This window comes from Desmodus rotundus, chromosome 12 (genome assembly GCF_022682495.2).
Source record: "Desmodus rotundus isolate HL8 chromosome 12, HLdesRot8A.1, whole genome shotgun sequence".
Taxonomy (NCBI): Eukaryota; Metazoa; Chordata; class Mammalia; order Chiroptera; family Phyllostomidae; genus Desmodus; species Desmodus rotundus.
Window position 1 is genome coordinate 36,334,789 of NC_071398.1, and position 19,407 is coordinate 36,354,195.

Below are 19,407 nucleotides of genomic sequence, written 5' to 3' on the forward strand. Positions count from 1 at the left end.
GTAAACACATATCAGGGGCTAGAGGATGAGGAAGTTCAAAGTGAGACCAGGGGAGGACTTGGTGGTAGTTGGAGAGAAGGTATGAAATAGTTGTGGGGGAATGAGAGAGTGATTTTATGAGAAAGTATATTAGAGTTGCCTAGTGGTGCTTTTGTGAGGTCATCTCTGGTCATATCCTAGCAGTACACTGAATCAAGATGTTTATCAGTCAGGGTTCTGGCAAGAAACTCAAAAGGGAGCTATTCACAAATATATAGAGAAACTGCAAAGAATAGTTCTATACCCTAGGCTAAAACAGAGTTCCCCTACTAAGTTTAGGCCTGAACCTGGAGAAAGAGATGTCTGAGTAGAGGTCCCCTGACAGCCACTGTGAATTTTGATTGAAGGACAGAGACCACTCTGGCTGCTGCCGCCAGGAGGGAGTCGGGGAATAACTGTCGTGCCTTGCTCAACTCCCTCCCATGTTTTGCATGTGTCTTAACCCAACTGAAAATGGGGTGGGAAACGGGAGTCTCATGGTGTAATCAATACAGGTTAGCCTCCCACAACACACAAGTGTAAAGGGACATGTGGAAGTTATACAACACTGTGTAATGTATTTTTTTTCTCTAGCCATATTTACTTATATTTTTAATGTATACAGTAACCATATTTGATATTTTATTATTTTTAATAAAAATGAGACCATTCTATGCAAAATGGAACTTATAATTTTTAAGCATTGAGTATTCCTTCATATGGATGTATCATAGAAATCTTCATCATTTATTCACTAAGTGGCAACTATTTCCTGAGTATTTACAATGTGACAGATTTTATAATAGACACTGTCTATACATGAGCTTATAAAACATATATCCTTCCCCTCATACAGCTAATACAGATCAGTGGTATAGCTTAAACTCTAATTTTTGGACATGTAAGTTTTTTTCTAGATTTTTTAATATTACCTTCCAGAAATCTCTTCATATAGAAGTCTCTTCATATATTCTTCATTTTTCCTTCAAGATATTCTCCTGGAAGTTTCTCATGTGTCGAGTCTAAATTGCAGACCATACCCTTTTGTTAAAGCCAAATCCAAGGCTTCTTTCACTACTCTGAGGCAGATGATATCTCAGTTTGGGGAATATAAAAGTTTCTTTCTATAAGGATGACTTGATACTTAGCATATATAACATAAAACTCTGCCTTTTCTCATATACTTTCATGTCATAAAACACATGAATCATTCTGTAAGCTAATTTTTTTCCTATGTGTATGTCCTTTCTCTTTCACAAAAATGTACACTTCAAAAAGTAAGGCTTTCTCTGGTATTTCTTTTTCTCTTAAATACTTGAAAAACCAAGGCATGTACTTGTTCCCCAATAATGATTTTCCTTATACCACTTAGATTTTTTTTTTTTTAAATTTCAGGGGTTGGTAACCTTTAGGGATGTGGCTCTAGATTTTTCTCAAGAAGAGTGGGAATGGCTGGACCCATCTCAGAAGGATTTATACAGAGATGTCATGTTGGAGAACTACAGGAATTTGGTATTGCTTGGTAAGGATGCCCTCTCCAATAACTCAAAATCTTCCCTCTGGGGTGTTTTTGCTTCCTCCGTTGGGAATATCTAAGACATCTAAGTGCTCAGCTCAATTCCTACTTCTGTTCCCAGGAAATGATTTGAAGTAGTTTTATAGAGTTAGAAATTAGTAACTCTCTTTGCTATAGAATAATGGTTTGGAATAGCAGCAACAGTATGGCATTGGAATTTATTAAATTGCAAGTTATGGGGTTCTAGACCTACCAAATCATAAACTGTGGGGATAGGCTCAGTAGTCTGGGTTTTAATGAGCGCTCCAAATGATTCTGATGCCCTTGAAAGTTTGAGAACCACTGTGGCTCCTGATCAGTATGTCTGGGGTACAGACTGAGAATATGTACTTCTGACAAGTTCTAAGGTGATGGTTCTTCTGCTCTAGCACTTTGAGAACCACTGCTATGGAAGAAGTTTCATCTCTCTTATCCTCCATACAAACATCATTCCATTGTCTAGCCCTTCCTATAATGTCCTTTCTTGCCTGATGACCAGGAGATTGGCTGTGAAATTCTGGAACAGCAATAGCATGTTCTGTCTTTCTCTCGTGCTCTCATTTTTCTTCTGTAAATAGGACTCTCCATTTCCAAGCCCAACATGATCTCCTTGTTGGAGCAAGGGAAAGAACCTTGGATGGTGAAGAGAGAAATGTCAGATGGTCAATATACAGGTGAGTAACAAGGAACTGGGAAGGATGGGCTGTTGTAAGGTGCTACCCTGGCTCCAGATGAAAACTGAAATCCTTTTAGCATCCTCTTCCTTAAAAACCTCACCTACACCTGGAGTTTTTTCCTTCCTATTTCTATCAAATTATACTCTCTGTAATACTTCTACCTATACCCTGAATTCCAGTCATTCCCAAGTCTTCTTTCCCATTTATAGTCAGAATTGTATAAATTTATAAATTTATTTTTAGGGTTTTTATTTTTATGAAAGTTACTGTCACTTAGCATAATAGTAATTTAAAAAAAGAAAGTTACTGTCAAAGTTATATATACACAGTGTTTAAAGAGTCAAGTGATTTTATAAGGCATATTCCTTTAAAAAAAAGGAGTCTCTTGCCCTGCTTCCTATTTTCCCTCTTCCTGGAGGAATCCACTTTTCTTTTGCAGTTTCCTTTGGTGTTTCCTTTGTGTCTCTAACAAATATATTTCTGTTACTATTTGATGATTTGTTTTTTAAAGTTTAAAACTTACCAATATCTCCTCACCAAGATAATAAGAATTTAATACTTTTTGATCCTGAATCCAACACATACGGGTGCATACACATATCTCCCATCTCCCAATCTCAGTCTCTCCAAAATCATAGTTTTGATTTAATCACAGTCTACTATTTACATTATTATGGATTTTAAGTGCTAGTCATAGCAATGCTGGTGCATATCAAGATCACTTTTTCTGTATAACTTTTTAAAATCATTTTTTAATTTTTCAATTATAGCTGACATACAATATAATATTAGTTTCATTGTACAGCCCAGTGATTAGACATTATATGACTTACTAGGTGATCATCCTGATAATTCTTATAACCATCTGACACCATACATAGTTAGTAGAATATTACTAACTATATTCCCTATACAGTACTTTACATCCCCTATTCTTTAACAACCAATGTGTACTTCTTAATCCCTTCACCATTTTTACCCATCCTTGAAACCCCTCCCATCTTCCAAACATCAAAATGTTCTCTGTATGTATAAGTCTGCTTTTGTTCTGTTTGTTCATTTATCTTGTTGCTTTTAGATTCAATTGTTAATGAATATGTATTTATTGCCATTTTATTGTTCATATTTCTTATCTTTCTTCTTCTTCTTCTTAAAGAAGACCTTCTAACATGTCATAAAATACTGGTTTGGTGGTGATGAACTCCTTTAGCTGTTTCTTGTCTGGGAAGCTCTTTACCTGTTTTTAGGTTCTAAATGATAACTTTGCTGGGTGAGTAATCTTGGTTATGAATTCTTTTTATCATTTTGAATATTTCTTGCCAATCCCTTCTGTCTTGCAAAGTTTCTGTTGATAAATTAGCTCAGTCTTTCGGGTGCTCCCTTGTAGGTAACTATCTGTTTTTCTCTTCCTGCTTTTAAGATTCTCTCTTTGTCTTTAACCTTTGGCATTTTATTTATGATATATCTTGTTTTGGGCCTCTATGAGTTCATCTTGTTTGGAACTCTGCATTGTCTGGACTTGTATGTCTATTTCCTTCACCAGGGTAGGGAAGTTTTCTGTCATTATTTTTTCAAATAGGTTTTCAATGTTTTTCTCTCTTCTTCTGGCACCCCCATAATGCGGATGTTGGTATGTTTGAAGTTGTCCCAGAGGCTCCTTAAACTATTCTCGTGTTTTTTGGATTCTTTTTTCTTTTTGCTATTCTGATTGGGTGCTTTTGTTTCCTTATATTACAAATCACTGATTTGATTCTCAGCTCCATTACTCTATTGTTAATTACCTATAAATTATTATTCATTTCAATTAGTGTATCCTTCATTTCTGACTGGGTGTTTCTATGGTTTTCATGTCTTTTTTTATGCTGTTGAAGTTCTCACTAAGTTCCTTCAGCTACCTCATAACCAGTGTTTTAAACTCCGCATCTGGTAGATTGCTTGTCTTCATTTCATTTCATTCTTTTTCAGGAATTTTGTTCTGTCCTTTCATTTGGGACATGTTTGTCTCCTCATTTTGGTAGACTCCCTGTGTTTGATTGTTTGTATTAAGTAGAGATGCTACATCTCCCATGCTTGGTAGAGTGGCCTAATGTAGTAGGTCTCCTATAGGGTACAGTGGCACAGCTTACTTCTTCACCTGGACTGGACACTCAAGGTAAGCACGCATGTAGGCATTGTACACCCTCCTGTGGTAGAGTCTTGATTGCTATTGGCACATTAGTGGGAGGGGTTTGTCCCCAGGCCAGTCAGCTGCTAGGATTGGCTTTGACCACCATGAAAGTTCAGTTGTACAGGCACGCACCCCATGGAACAGGAGTTAGTTCATTGGGGCTTTGGTGCTCACTGAGTCTTCCCCTTGATAGTGTCTCTTGTGGAGGAGGTTGCAGGGTGCTTCAACATCGTCTTTAAGTTGTACACTGGGTGCACTGGCTCTGGAGCCTCCCAGGAAATGCAGTCCCAGGTCAGCTGCCACCTGTGTCCTGCCAGGAATCACCTGGCATGAGCTACATAGTGATCTGCAAATGGCTGCTACTTGTGCTTGGGTTGGAGATGTCTAGGAGAGGCCAACCTGTGAGGTGGCTGTGACTAGTGCTGGGCCTGGGGCCACTTAGAGGTATAGGGCACATTGAGGCCAGATGCTGCTTTCTTGAGAGATTTCAGGAAAGTCTCAAGCATGAGCTAAAACAGTCTATTCATATAGAAAAGCCACTGGAAACCATCTTTGGTGGAGCTGCAAGTTGGGTGGGGTGGGGTCTCATGTAATCACCAAGGCGGAGATAACTGTGTTAGCCAGGTTGGTAGAGCCTCAGATGTTTTGACAGCCTGTGGGTCTGTGAGGGGAGGGCTCATCAAAGGACCAATGGCCTCTGTCAGCACTTCTGTCTGGTAGAAATCTGCCCCTCCATCTCTTGCACTGATGCCAGGTATATCAGTTTCTCCCTGTATGTCTCTGGTGCCTTTGGAGCTGATGCCCCAGAACTGGAACTCAGAAGGAGTGAGTCTAAGTATGCATGTGTATGGCCCTTTAAGAGGAACTACCTGGGATTCCAGAAATGCTTTGTCTCACTCAGTCACAATCCCAGCTGGTTTTTATAGTGAGGAGTTATGGGGACTTCTTTTCGTGGCACTTGAACCCTGGGCTGGGCAGCCTGGGTGTGGGAATGGGACCCCTTGCTCCTTAGGATGGACATCTGCAGCAGAGGTATCCCTCCTGATTTTTATCTACCACAGGTGGGTGTGGGACCAGCCGGTTCACTTTTCCACCCCTCTTATCAGTCTGGACACGGCTTCTCTATATCCTTAGTTGTAGGACTTCCATGTCAGCTAGATTTCAGGCCATTCTGAGTGATGTTTGTTCTGTAGTTCAGTTGTAATTTTTTTAATCCTCACCTGAGGATGTTTATTGATTTTATAGAGAGAGAAAGGAAAAGAGAGTCAGAGAAAAACTTTGATGTGAGAGAGAAACATAGATCAGTTGCCTCCCATATGCATCCTACCTGGGGATGGAACCTGCAGCCTAGGTATGTGCCCTTACTGGAAATCAAACCCATAGCCTTTTGGTGTATGGGACGGTGCTCCTACCAACTGAGTCATGTGGCTAGGGTGTAATTTAAAAAAAAAATTAATTTTAGAGGAAGAGAGGAAATGAGGGAGGAAAAAACATCAATTTGTTGTTCAATTTATTTATGCATCCATTCGGTTGCTGCTTGTATGTGCCCTGACCACCGGTCAGAACCACGACCTTGGCGTAGCAGGACAAAGCTCTAAGCAACTGAGCCACCCAGCCGGGCCTAGCTGTAATTTTTATGTGGTTGTGGGAAAATGTGAGTACCACGTTGATGCTGCCATTTTGAGGAGAATTCTGTAAAACCTTTTATTGTGCTTGTAGTTAATAATTATCTGGGGGTTTTGTCTATTTGTTCTTCTGCCTAGTTTAAACACTCAGACACATTGGGTAATCTGTTGATTTCATTATCTAGGAGAAGTTCCCAGGGTCTTCAGAGATACCTTACTCTAGACAAATGCCTCATCACATCAGCATCTGCTGAATTTGGGTTTATCCATTGTTTTCTCATGACTCGATTGAGCTTTAATGCAGTTTTTTAAAGACTGTCACAAAAATAATGTTGTGTTCCTCTCAGTTCACCATACCAAGTGATTCCTAATGTTAATATGTCTTAATATTGATGTTAAATTTGAATACTTGAAGGTGGTGTCTGCCTTGTTTTTCCATTTAAAGTTACAGTTTTTCTTTTTTTAATTAATAAATATGTTGGAGGAGATTCTTTGAGATTATTCAGATTCTTCTAAAACTTTTGTTCACTAATTTTAGCATCCATTGGCTTAATAGATCTTGTCTGCAGTAATTATTACTATTGTCTTGCCCTAATATTGATTTTTTTCACTTCCCACTCTTCTTATATTAATTAGGATTGTTCTACAGGGAAGAGCTGTTCATTCTCTCCCATTTCATTATATATTCAATTATTTCTTTATGTTTATGGAATCATGGTTTTTATTGTTTCTGTGAGGTAAATCCAATGAATCTTTATTTTGAGGCTAAAATTGTTCTAGCTTTGCCCATTGGCCTTTCCTTCAAGTTAGTTTCTTTGACCTTTTGAAATATCCCCACCCATTTTTAAGCACTTTTTTTGTGTGTGTGCAGTTCAAGGTGTTCCAGGTTCATCTAGTTTTACTTACCCCAGCCTTAAATCTAGCATTTCTCCAAGGAGTCCTGGTTCCTTTTATTTGAAAATGATTAGAAGTCTAGGTCTGAATGTCGTTACTCCTAGGCCCTCACCAGAGATTTAGCTGGGAAATATCTATATGTATACTAACACACACACAGACATACACACACTTCTAGGTTTTTGCCTCTATCTTTTTATATATTGAAACTCCATTTATATTGATATCCTGATTCTAGTCCTGCTCCACAGGGTTTATTGTAGCCTTCCTCATTTTCTTATTTATAATTTCCTTTTATGACAATGAGAAAAAATATATTTACCTATTTGCCTATCAGTTTTTATTATTTAGTTATATATTTACCTATCAGTTTTAATATTTACATAAAGAAATTTCAGAATTTCCTATCTATTTCTCTATGAGAAACAAATTTATTAACTAGATTATATTATTTTCATAGGGTTTTCTTATCTTTAATCTTATAGTGTTCGGTCAGAATGCTATTTTTCAAAATTACTTAGGTTAGTATTTTTAGGTTCATTTGTATTCTATTTTTGGTTCCTACCACATCCTGGTTGGGTTACATTGTTTTTTTGTTTGTTTGTTTTTTGTGGGTTTTGGGGTTTTTTTTTTTTTGGTCTCTGAAACATTGGTGTGCTATAAAAAATAAAATCAGAGCTTTTCAGGGATATATGCTCAGATAAGGCAAAGCTAAAGGAGTTCATCATCACCAAGCCCTTATTATATGAAATGTTAAAGGGACTTATTTAGGAAAAAGAAGAAGGTCAAAAGTAAGAACATTAAAATGACAACAAACAACCATCAACAACTGAATCTAAAAAACAAAATCAAACTAAGCAAACAACTAGAACAGGAATAGAATCCTAGATACGGAAATCATTTGGACGGTTATCAGCTCAGAGGGGGAAGGGGGAGAATGGAGGAAAAGGCACAGGGAGTTAGAACCATAAATGGGTAGGTACAAAATAGACAAGGGGATGTTAAGAACAGTATAGACAATGGAGAAACCAAAGAACCTACATGCACAACCCATGGACATGAACTAAGGAGGGAGGGAATTGCTGGAGGGAAGGGGGTAATAGCATAATCAATAAAATATACTTAAAAAAGAAAAAAAAAAAAGAATGCATCCTCAATACTTACCTGGCAGGGGAGATACCATGATCAAGATTATATCCTCAGAAATGTGTTGTTCCCTTCTCATGCCTACCATCCTGTTTCCATTTGCTTCTTCCTTGTACCCCTTTATCACCCACCCTTTGTAGATTACCAGTCTCTTTTTTCCTCAGGTTTGCCCTTTTTGTTTCTTTTGCACAAATGAGCAGAAATATATGTAGTTTCTTGTATCTCCTTGTATGCTTCATGAAGGGTAGCATACCATGGACTCTCTGCATATTGCTTTTTCGCTTAGTTATATCTATAAGAACTCACATCATATTAGTTAATAGGGAGCTTTCTTATTTTTAAAAAGCTTTTATTTATTTATTTTTAGAGAGAGGGGAAGGAGAAAGAGAGGGAAAGATCAATGTGTGGTTGCCTCTCGCATGCCCCCAACTGGGGACCTGGCCCACAACCCAGGCAAGTGCCCTGACTGGGAATTGAACCCGCCTGCGCTCAATCCACTGAGCTCCACCAGCCAGGGCAACTTTCTCATTTTTTAACAGCTGCAAAATATTCCTTTATGTGGATGCTATTGTACTTTTTTCTACCACTCTCTGATGTGTGGACATTTAGGTTGCCTACAATATTTTATAATTACAGACAATGCTACAATGAATAACCTTGTACTTACGTATTTTTTGTGTTGTTGAGGCTGTTTTCAGGGCAGGTTCCTAGATGTTAGATCACTGAGTAAGTACATATGTAATTTTATTAGGAATTTCTAAACTCCCCTCCAGGAAGGTTGTACCAGTTTGATTTCTATATTAATTTTCTATTGCTGCTGTAACAAATTACCACCACGTTAGTAGCTTAAAACAACAGAAATTTATTATCTTTTAGCTGTGGAGTCCAGAAGTCAGAAATGAGTCATACAGGGCTTGAATCAAGATGTCAACAGCCTGCCTTCCTCCTGAAGGCCCTTTGGGAGAAATTCTTTCTTTGCCTTTTTTTTCTTTAGAGTCTTTACCAGTTCTTTTATTTTCAGCTTTGTAGAATTACTTTGTTCGAAATGTAGGGTTTATATGCAGTATAGAATTAAGTTTTGCTTTTTGAACAAATCTGAGTATCATTTCTATTTAATAAGTGAAAATCCAATTGCATTTTTGATATATTTGGGCCTAATTCTTATATGGTTTTATGTTGGTGTTTTTTTTTTTATTTTATAGTTTTTAAAAGAAGCTTTTACTTATCTGTTTCCCTAGCCTTTTTTGTCACATAATTCTTTATTTTCTATAATAACTAGGAAAATTTTTCTTTTATCTCATGTTTACCTTCATGGTTATTAGCCCCTCTCTGTTTATGTAGACAGTTTTTCTTTCTGTTACTTGATTGGTGAGCTTTAAAAACGAGCCTTTGATTTTTACCTGTTACAGATGAGTAGGCTTATTTTACTTCCCACATTCTCTTCCCAAATTTAGTTATTTATACTGTTTTTACATTGTCAAGACATATTATACTTATGTGCTATTATGTCACATTTATACCAACCTTTTATTTAGTCTTAGTTTTGCAGTGAAGTTTATTAAATATTTTCTCCTAGTTCTTTTGCCGAAAATTTTCTAGACATCTGTTGATTGGCTGAGGTTTGTCCTCTAGCAGTTTCATAAAAAAGAACTGCTGCAAACAATGTCCTCCCAAGTTCTGTTTATAATCGACCATTCTTATAATACTGGTGTTAAATGTTTTTTTGAAGAAATTTGATGACAGATTGATGTCTTTCCTTTATGTATAAGTAGCTTTATAATTTTTTGGTCTCCCAGATAGTTCTTCTAAGTCATTTTATTAAGGCATGTCTCCATCTTCACCATTTTGGGTCAATTTATCCTGGTACAAAAGTGTTGTCTTTTAGAATGCAGAGTCGAGTTTTTTATTTTAGGAAATATCTTTTTAGTGATAATGTTAAAAATACAGAAAAATATAAAGAATAACATAATGCCTGGAATTGATGATTGTTCATATTTTGATATGTCTTTATCTTTTGATACAGAAATGTCATAAGTTGTCTTTGTTCCTCATTCTCATTTCACTCTCTCTTCTACCTCTTAACCTCAGAAACGATAGTCATGGATTCAGTGTATGTCATTCCAGTTCATTTTTAAAACATTTTATTGTAAACTTTTATGCATCCGTAAAATAAAAAGTGCCTTTATTTTCATAGGTAGTGTTTTTTTACATTTGATTCTGCAATTTGCTTTTATTACTCAACATTGAAATTTATCCTTTGTTAATCTTTTTTAAAAATATATTTTATTGATTATGCTATTACAGTTGTCCCATTTCCCCCCTTTGACTCAACTCCCATCTTGCCCACCCCCACCCTCCCACATCCCCCCGCTATAGTTCATGTCCATGGGTCGTACATATAAGTTCTTTGGCTTCTACATTTCCTATACTATTCTTACCCTCCCCCTCTCTATTTTCTACCTACCATTTTTGCTACTTATTCTCTGTACCTTTCCCCACCTCTCCCCCTCCCACTCCCTTATTGATAACCCTCCATGTGATCTCCATTTCTGTGGTTCTGTTCCTGTTCTAGTTGTTTGCTTAGTTTGCTTTTGTTTTTGTTTTCAGTGTGGTGGTTAATAACTGTGAGTTTGCTGTCATTTTTACTGTTCATATTTTTTATCTTCTTTTTCTTAGGTAACTCCCTTTAACATTTCATATAATAAGGGCTTGGTGATGATGAACTCCTTTAACTTGACCTTATCTGAGAAGCACTTTATCTGCCCTTCCATTCTAAATGATAGCTTTGCTGGATACAGTAATCTTCGATGTAGGTCCTTGCCTTTCATGACTTGGAATACTTCTTTCCAGCCCCTTCTTGCCTGTAAGGTCTCTTTGGAGAAATCAGCTGACAGTCATATGGGAGCTCCTTTGTAGGTAACTGTGTTCTTCTCTCTTGCTGCTTCTAAGATTCTCTCCTTCTGTGTAATCTTGGGTAATGTAATTATGATGTGCCTTGGTGTGTTCCTCCTTGGGTCCAGCTTCTTTGGGACTCTCTGGGCTTCCTGGATTTCCTGGAAGTCTATTTCCTTTGCCAGATGAGGGAAGTTCTCCTTCATTACTTGTTGAAATGAGTTTTCAATTTTTTGTTCTTCCTCTTCTCTTTCTGGCACCCCTATAATTCGGATGTTGGAACGTTTCAAGATGTCCTGGAAGTTCCTAAGCCTCTCCTCATTTTTCCGAATTCTTGTTTCTTCATTCTTTTCTGGTTGGATGTTTCTTTCTTCCTTCTGGTCCACACCGATGATTTGAGTCCCAGTTTCCTTCGCATCACTATTGGTTCCCTGTACGTTTTACTTTGTTTCTCTTAGCACAGCCTTCATTTTTTCATCTAATTTGTGACCAAGTTCAACCAATTCTGTGAGCTTCCTGATTACCAGTGGTTTTGAACTGTGCATCTGATAGGTTGGCTATCTCTTCCTCGCTTAGTTGTATTTTTTCTGGAGCTTTGATCTGTTCTTTCATTTGGGCCATTTCTTTTTTTTGTCTTGGCGCGCCTGTTACGTAAAGGGGTGGAGCCTTAGGTATTCATCAGGGTGGGGCAACCCACAAAGCTTCACTGTGACACTATAGTGGGGGAGGGGTGTGATAGGGAGCAATGGCGCTTGCTCCACTCTCTGCCGGTTTTCAGTCACTCCTTCCCGCTACCAACAATCAAATTGGACCCTTCTGGTGCTGCTTCCCAAGTGGGTGAGTTTGTGCACGTTCTAGGCCCCTGTGCATCTCTCCAACGACCTCTCCTAAGAGGCTGGGAGTTTCTCCCGCTGCCGCCTCAACCCCCACAGGTGTTTTCAGTCAGTGGTTTGAGGCTTTATTTCCTCACGCTGGAACTCTGGGTTTCGCGGTCTGTCCTGGTCCACCAGCTGCTCCTTACCAACCAGCTGCAGCTTTCCCCACCCCACAATCCGCCACCTAGCTGGGTCCGCCAGCTGCCGCCTTGCCGTGAGTCTTCTCCACCCGGCTACCTGTCACCACCCCTCCTACCAGTCTGGGTGAATGTTTCTTCTTTATCTCCTTGATACAGTTCGATTTTCTGTCAGTTCTGGTTGTTTTTTTTTTTTAAATTGTTGTCCTTTTTTTGGTTGTGCAAGGAGGCATTGTGTGTCTACCTACGCCTCTGTCTTGGCCAGAAGTAGTCCCTTTGTTAATCTTTATGTAATACAGTTCTGTTCTTTTTTAAATGCTATGCAATATTCTCTGTTTTAAATTTACCACATTTTATTTAACCATTTTCCTACTGATAGCCATTTAACTTATTCCCATTTTTTGCATCCCACATAGTAGCACAGTATGTTTCCATACACAGGCACATAAGAGTTTGTCAAGTATTTGTACCTGGAAGTAAAATTGCTGGGGCGTAGAAGTGCACATTTTACTTTCCTACATACTCAACTGTTCTTGAAGGTGATTATATCAGTTTATACACACCTACTAACCATGTCTGGAGAGTTCCTGTCTCATTATTCCTTTGATATTCTCAATAAGTTTTTAATATTGATCTTGATGTTGTATAACTTAAATCTTGCCAGAATGATGGAAGAGAAATACTTATGAAGTTGTTTTAATTTGTTTAGTAAGATTGAGCATTTTCCCGGAAATTAATTGTTCACTTACTTTGTTCTCCTTCTAATATTTTTAACCCATTCTTTGGGATTAGATTATTTGTCATTTTTTGTATTTATTTGTAGAACATCTTCATATATTCTGGGCACTAACTATTTCTATAATATGTATTTTGGTTGTCTTTTGCGCAGACTGTCCCTTGTCTTTTAACTGTGATGCATTTTCTCTCACCGAGTGTTTTACTTTATATTGAATTGATTGGGTAACACTGGTTAACAGAATTATACAGGTTACAGGTGTACAATTAATTCTACATTACATCATCTGTACACTGTATTGTGTGTTCACCACCCTGTCTCAAGGCTCCATCCATCACCATTTACCCCACCTACACCCCACCATTACCCAGCAATCACCATACTGCTGTCTGTGTCCATGAGGTTTTTTTCTTCCTTGGTCGATCCCTCAATGCCCCCACCTTCCACCCCCACGTCTACCCTAACTGTTGTCACCCATTCCAATTTGTATGACTTTTATTTCTTTTTCTTGTCTGATTGCTGTGGCTAGAACTTCCAATACTATGTGGAATAGAAGTGGTGAAAGCATACTTGTGTGCTTTCCTGATCTTAGTGGGAAAGCTTTAGTTTTTGCCTGTTGAATATGATGTTGGCTGTAAGTTTCTCATATATGGCCTTTATTATGTTAATGTATGCTCTCTCTACTCCCACTTTACTGAGTGTTTTTATCATAAATGGGTGCTGTACCTTATCAAAATCTTTTTTTTTTGCATCTATTGCTATGATCATGTGATTTTTGTCTTTCCTTCGTTTATGTGATGTATTACGTTTATTGATTTGCAAATACTGTACCATCCTTGCATTCCTGGGATGAATCTCACTTGATCATGGTGTATGATCTTTTTAATGTATTGATGCATGTGGTTTGCTGATATTTCATTGAGGATTTTAGCGTCTATGTTCACCAGTGATATTGGCCTGTAGTTTTCTTTCTTTGTTGTGTCTTTATTTGGTTTTGGGCTTAGGATAATGCTGTCCTCATAAAAAGAGTTTGGGACTCTTCCCTCTTGGATTTTTGGAATAGTCTATGAAGGATAGTGGTTAGCTCTTCCTTAAATATTTTGTAAAATTCTCCTGTGAAACCATCAGGTCCAGGGCTTTTATGTGCTGGGAGCTTTTTGATTACTGCTTCAGTTTCACTAGCTGTTATTGGTCTGTTCAGGTTTTCTGCTTCTTCTTGATTCAGTTTTAGAACATTGTATGTTACTAGAAATTTGTCCATTTCACCCAGGTTGTCCAATTTCTTGGCATATAGTTGTTCATAGTGATTAACACTATGTGATCCTTTTTATTTGTTTATTTATTATACTTGTGACATCTCCTCTTTCATTTTTGATTTTATTCATTTGAGTCCACCCTCTTTTTATCTTGATGAATCTGGTTAAAGGATTGTTGATTTTGTTTATCTTTTCAAAGAACAAGCTCCTGGATTTATTGATCCTTTAAATTGTTCTTTTAGTCTGTATGTCATTTAATTCTGTTCTGATCTTGATTATTTCCTTCCTTCTACTCACTCTGGGGTTTGTGTGTTGTTTTCCTCTAGTTCTTGTAGATGTAGGGTTAGGTGTATATTTGAAATGTTTCTGTCTTTTTTACGTAAGCCTGTTTTGCGATGGACTTCTTTCTCAGAACTGCCTTCACTGTGTACCACAGGTTTTGGGCTTTGTTGTGTTCTTTTTCATTTGTGTCCAGAAAATTTTTGATTACTTCCTCGATGTCATTGTTAACCAATTCATTATTTAATAACATGTTATTCAGTCTGCATGAATTTGAATGTGTTTGAATTATTCCTTAAAGTTGGTTTCTAGTTTCAACCATAGTGATCTGAAAGATGCTTGATATGATTTCAATTTTCTGGAATTTCCTGAGGCTTGTTTTGTGTCTTGCTATGTGGTCTGTATTTGAAAATGTCTCATGTGCATTTGAAAATAATGTATATTTTGCTTCTTTGGGGTGAAAGGTTATGCACATATAATTAAGTCCATTTGATCTAGTGTGTCATTCAGTGCCTCAATTTCCTTGTTGATTATTTGTGGAAGATCTATCCATTATTGACAGTGGCATGTTAAAATCCCCTACAATGACTGTGTTGCTGTTGATATGTTTCTTGAATTCCTCCAAGATATTTTTATATATTTAGGTGCTCCTATTTTGGGTGCATATATGTTTACAAGGGCTTATTGGACTACTTCTTTATGTATTATGAAGTGACTTTGTATATCTTGTCATGGCCTTTGTTGTGGAATCTATTTTGTCTGATATAAGTAATGTTACCTCAGTTTACTTTGTATGTCCATTTGCTTGGAATATTTTTTTTCCATCCGTTAACTTTCAATGTGTGTAGATACTTTGTTCTGAGTTGGGTCTGTTGTAGACAGTGTATGTGTGAGGCAGGTCATGTTTTCTTATCCATTCAGCGGCCCTATGTCTTTTGATTGGAGCTTTGAATCCATTTACTATTAATGTTATTATTGGTAAGTACTTACTCATTGACATTTTTTCCTTTTATACCTGTGTTTCTCTTTCTCTCTTTCTTCATCATCTAAAGCAGTCTCTTTAGCATATCTTGCAATGATGGTTTGGTGGAGATGTATTCTTTTAGCCCCCCCTTTTTTTTTTCCTGGGAAACTCCTTATTTCACCTTCCAATTTAAATGAAATCATTTCTGGGTAGAGTAGTCTTGGTTGCAGGCCTTTGCTTTTCATTACTTGGGAATCTTCCTATGCCCTTCTGGCTTGTAGTGTTTCTGTTGAGTAATCAGTTGATATCCTTATCAGAGCTCCCTTGTATTTTACCTGCTGTTTCTTCCTTGCTGCCTTTAAGATTCTCACTTTGTCTTTAAATTTTGCCATTTTATTTTATTTTTTTGTAAAAGGCGAAAGATTTATACAACCTGAAGAGAAACCAGAGTATTATTATTTTATTTTTTAATACTTTTTTTAAAATTTTAGACAGCAGAGAAGGGAGAGAGAGAACGAGAGGGAAACATCAATGTGTGGTGGCCCCTCGCCCCCTAGTAAGGACGTGATGCAACCCAGGCATGTACCCTGACTAGGAATCGAACCAGTGACCCTTTGGTTCAGAGGCTGGTGCTCAATCCACTGAGCCACACCAGCCAGGGCTAAATTTTGCCATGTTAATTATGATGTGTCTCGGAGTGGGCCTCTTTGGGTTCGTCTTATTTGGATTCAGTATGCTTCCTGGACTCATGGGACTTTCCCTCACCATGTTAGGGAAGTTTTCTGCCATAACTTTTTCAAATAGGTTTTCTATGCATGGCTCTTCCTCTTTTCTTTCTGGTATCACTATGATAGGAATATTATTGCATCTCATGTTGTCCTTCTGATCCCTTAAACTATTTTTGTTCTTTCTAACTATTTTTGTAACTATTTAGTTACTCTGTCTAGGAGTCTTGTTCTACCAGGTCCTCCAACTCGCTGATTCGATCTGATCGTCTGCTTCATCTAGCCTGCTTCTAATTCCTTCTGGTGTATTCTTCATTTCAGATATTATATTCTTCATTTTTTCCTGGCTCTGTTGATTATTTCTATGTCCTTTTCCTTTTTTTAAAGTATATTTTCTTGATTATGCTATTACAGTTTTTCCAAGTTTTTCCCCGTTATCCCCCCTCTGTCTTGCACCCCCTAACCCTCCAGCATTCCCCCCCGCCGTTAGTTCATGTCCATGGGTTGTACACATAAGTTCTTTGAATTCTCCGTGTCCTATACCATTCTTTTTTAAAAAAATATATTTAATGATTATGCTATTACAGTTGTCCCATTTCCCGCCCCCCTCACTCCACTCCATCCTGCCCACCCTCTCCCTCCCATATTCCCCCCCTATAGTTCATGTCCATGGGTCATACTTATAAGTTCTTTGGCTTCTACATTTCCTACACTATTCTTACCCTCCCCCTGTCTATTTTCCACCTATCCTCTATGCTACATATTCTCTGTACCTTTCCCCCGCTCTCCCTCTCCCCTATTGACAACCCTCCATGTGATCTCCATCTCTATGGTTCTGTTCCTGTTCTAGTTGTTTGCCTAGTTTGCTCTTGTTTTTGTTTTAGGTGTGGTCATTAATAACTGTGAGTTTGCTGTCATTTTTACTGTTCATATTTTTTATCTTCTTTTTCTTAGGTAACTCCCTTTAACTTTTCATATAATAATGGCTTGGTGATGATGAAGTTCTTTAACTTGACCTTCTCTGAGAAGCACTTTATCTGCCCTTCCATTCTAAATGATAGCTTTGCTGGATAGAGTAATCTTGGATGTAGGTCCTTGCCTTTCATGACTTGGAATACTTCTTGCCAGTCCCTTCTTGCCTGTAAGGTCTCTTTTGAGAAATCAGCTGACAGTCTTATAGGAGCTCCTTTGTAGGTAACTGTGTTCTTCTGTCTTGCTGCTTCTAAGATTCTCTCCTTCTGTGTAATCTTAGGTAATGTAAGGATGATGTGCCTTGGTGTGTTCCTCCTTGGGTCCAGCTTCTTTGGGACTCTCTGAGCTTCCTGGACTTCCTGGAAGTCTATTTCCTTTGCCAGATGAGGGAACTTCTCCTTCATTATTTGTTAAAATGAGTTTTCAATTTTTTGTTCTTCCTCTTCTCCTTCTGGCACCCCTATGATTCGGATGTTGGAACGTTTCAAGATGTCCTGGAGGTTCCTAAGCCTGTCCTCATTTTTCCGAATTCTTGTTTCTTCATTCTTTTCTGGTTGGATGTTTCTTTCTTCCTTCTGGTCCACACCGTTGATTTGAGTCCCAGTTTCCTTCGCATCACTATTGGTTCCCTGTACATTTTTCTTTGTTTCTCTTAGCATAGGCTTCATTTTCTCATCTGGTTTTCGAACACATTCAATTCTGTGAGCATCTTGATAACCAGTGTTTTGAACTGTGCATCTGATAGGTTGGCTATCTCTTCCTCACTTAGTTGTATTTTTTCTGGAGCTTTGAAGTGTTCTGTCATTTGGGCCATTTTTTTTTTTTGTCTTGGCATGTCTGTTACTTTAAGGGGCGGAGCCTTGGGTGTTCACTGGGGCAGGGTAATGCTGGTCGCTGCGCTGTGCTGCTGTATGTGGGGGAGGGGCCGAGAGGGAGAGCAATGGCGCCCGCTCCCCTCCACCAGATTTCAGTATTTCACTCCGCTACCCATAGTCAAACTGGGCCCCTCTGGTGCTGGTTCCCAAGTGGGTGGGCCTGTGCACCCCCCAGGCCCCTGTGGGTCTCTCCAATGACCTCTCCTGCGAGGCTGGGAGTCTCTCCTGCTGCCACCCCAACCCCCACGGGCGTTTTCAATCAGAGGTCTGAGGCTTTATTTCCCCAAGCTGGAGCCCTGGGTTGCGCGGTCTGCTTTGCTCCCCACCGTTTGTCCGGTTTATCTGTGTGCGAATGTGGGGCCACGGGGTGCTACCCGCCGCTCTGCCTGCCCCATTCTCCACCTCTCTGAGTCCAGCCCTCTTGGGTTATCTGTGCACCAATGTGGGGCCGCAGGGTCTGCCCATGGTCAGACTGCCTGCCCTGTTAGTCCCACACTCCGCCAGTCTTGGTCCCGCCACGGCAACACGAGTCCTCTCTGCCCTGGCTGCCTGTCTCCACCCCTCCTACCGGTCTGGATGAATGTTTATTTTTTATTTCCTTGGTGTCAGACTTCCTTGCCGTTCGATTTTCTGTCAGTTCTGGTTGTGCGAGGAGGCGCAGTGTGTCTACCTACGCCGCCATCTTGATTCTTCTCCTATACCATTCTTAACCTCTCCCTGTCTATTTTATACCAATCAATTATGCTTCTTATTCCCTGTACCTTCCCCCCTATTGTTCCCCTCCCCCTCTCCACTGATAACTCTCCATGCCATGTCCATTTCTCTGAATCTGTTCCTGTTCTAGTTGCTTTCTTAGTTTTTGTTTTTTTAGGTTCAGTTGTTGATAGTTATGAGTTTGTTGACATTTTACTGTTCATAGTTTTTGATGATCTTCCACTTCTTAGATAAATCCCTTTAACTTTTCATATAATAAGAGCTTGGTAATGATGAACTCCTTTAACTTGACCTTATCTGGCAAGCACTTTATCTGCCCTTCCATTCTAAATGCTAGTTTTGCTGGATAGAGTCATCTTGGATGTAGGTCCTTGACTTTCATGACTTTGAATACTTATTTCCAGCCCCCTCTTGCCTATAAGGTTTCTTTTGAGAAATCAGTTGATAGTCTTATGGGCACTCTTTTGTAGGTAACTCTCTCTGTTCCTCTTGCTGCTTTAAAGATTCTCTCTTTATCTTTCATCTTGGGTAACTTAACAATGATGTGCCTTGGTGTGTTCCTCTTTGGGTCCAATTTCTTTGGGACTCTCTGGGCTTCCTGGACTTCCTGGAAGTCTATTTCCTTTGCCAAATTGTGGGAATTTTCCTTCATTTCCTTTCAGCATTTCTGTCCTTCTTACCAGTCTCTGTGGGGCTTCTTCTGTAAATCCTTGGTTATAGTACTTATGTTCAGCTAGCCTTCAGGTGGTTATTCAGGTTGATTGACCTATAATTTAGTTGTAAATCTGGTTTGGCACTGGGAGGAAGTGAGTGTAGCTTCTACGATGGCCATCTTGAATCACTCTACTTTACACATTTTTTAACTGCTTGGATATTTTATTATGAATATAATTTCTATTT

At 38.7% G+C, this 19,407-nt stretch overlaps 1 protein-coding gene across 1 annotated transcript in view; it reads left to right on the top strand.

Moving 5' to 3' along the window:
- The window catches only part of LOC112320041 (zinc finger protein 420), a 95,577-nt gene that overhangs the window by 63,878 nt on the left and 12,292 nt on the right, over positions 1-19,407 (top strand). Inside the window, 2 exon segments of the mRNA XM_045185421.3 lie at positions 1,414-1,540; positions 2,152-2,247. Coding sequence (XP_045041356.2) covers positions 1,414-1,540; positions 2,152-2,247 — 223 coding nt within the window.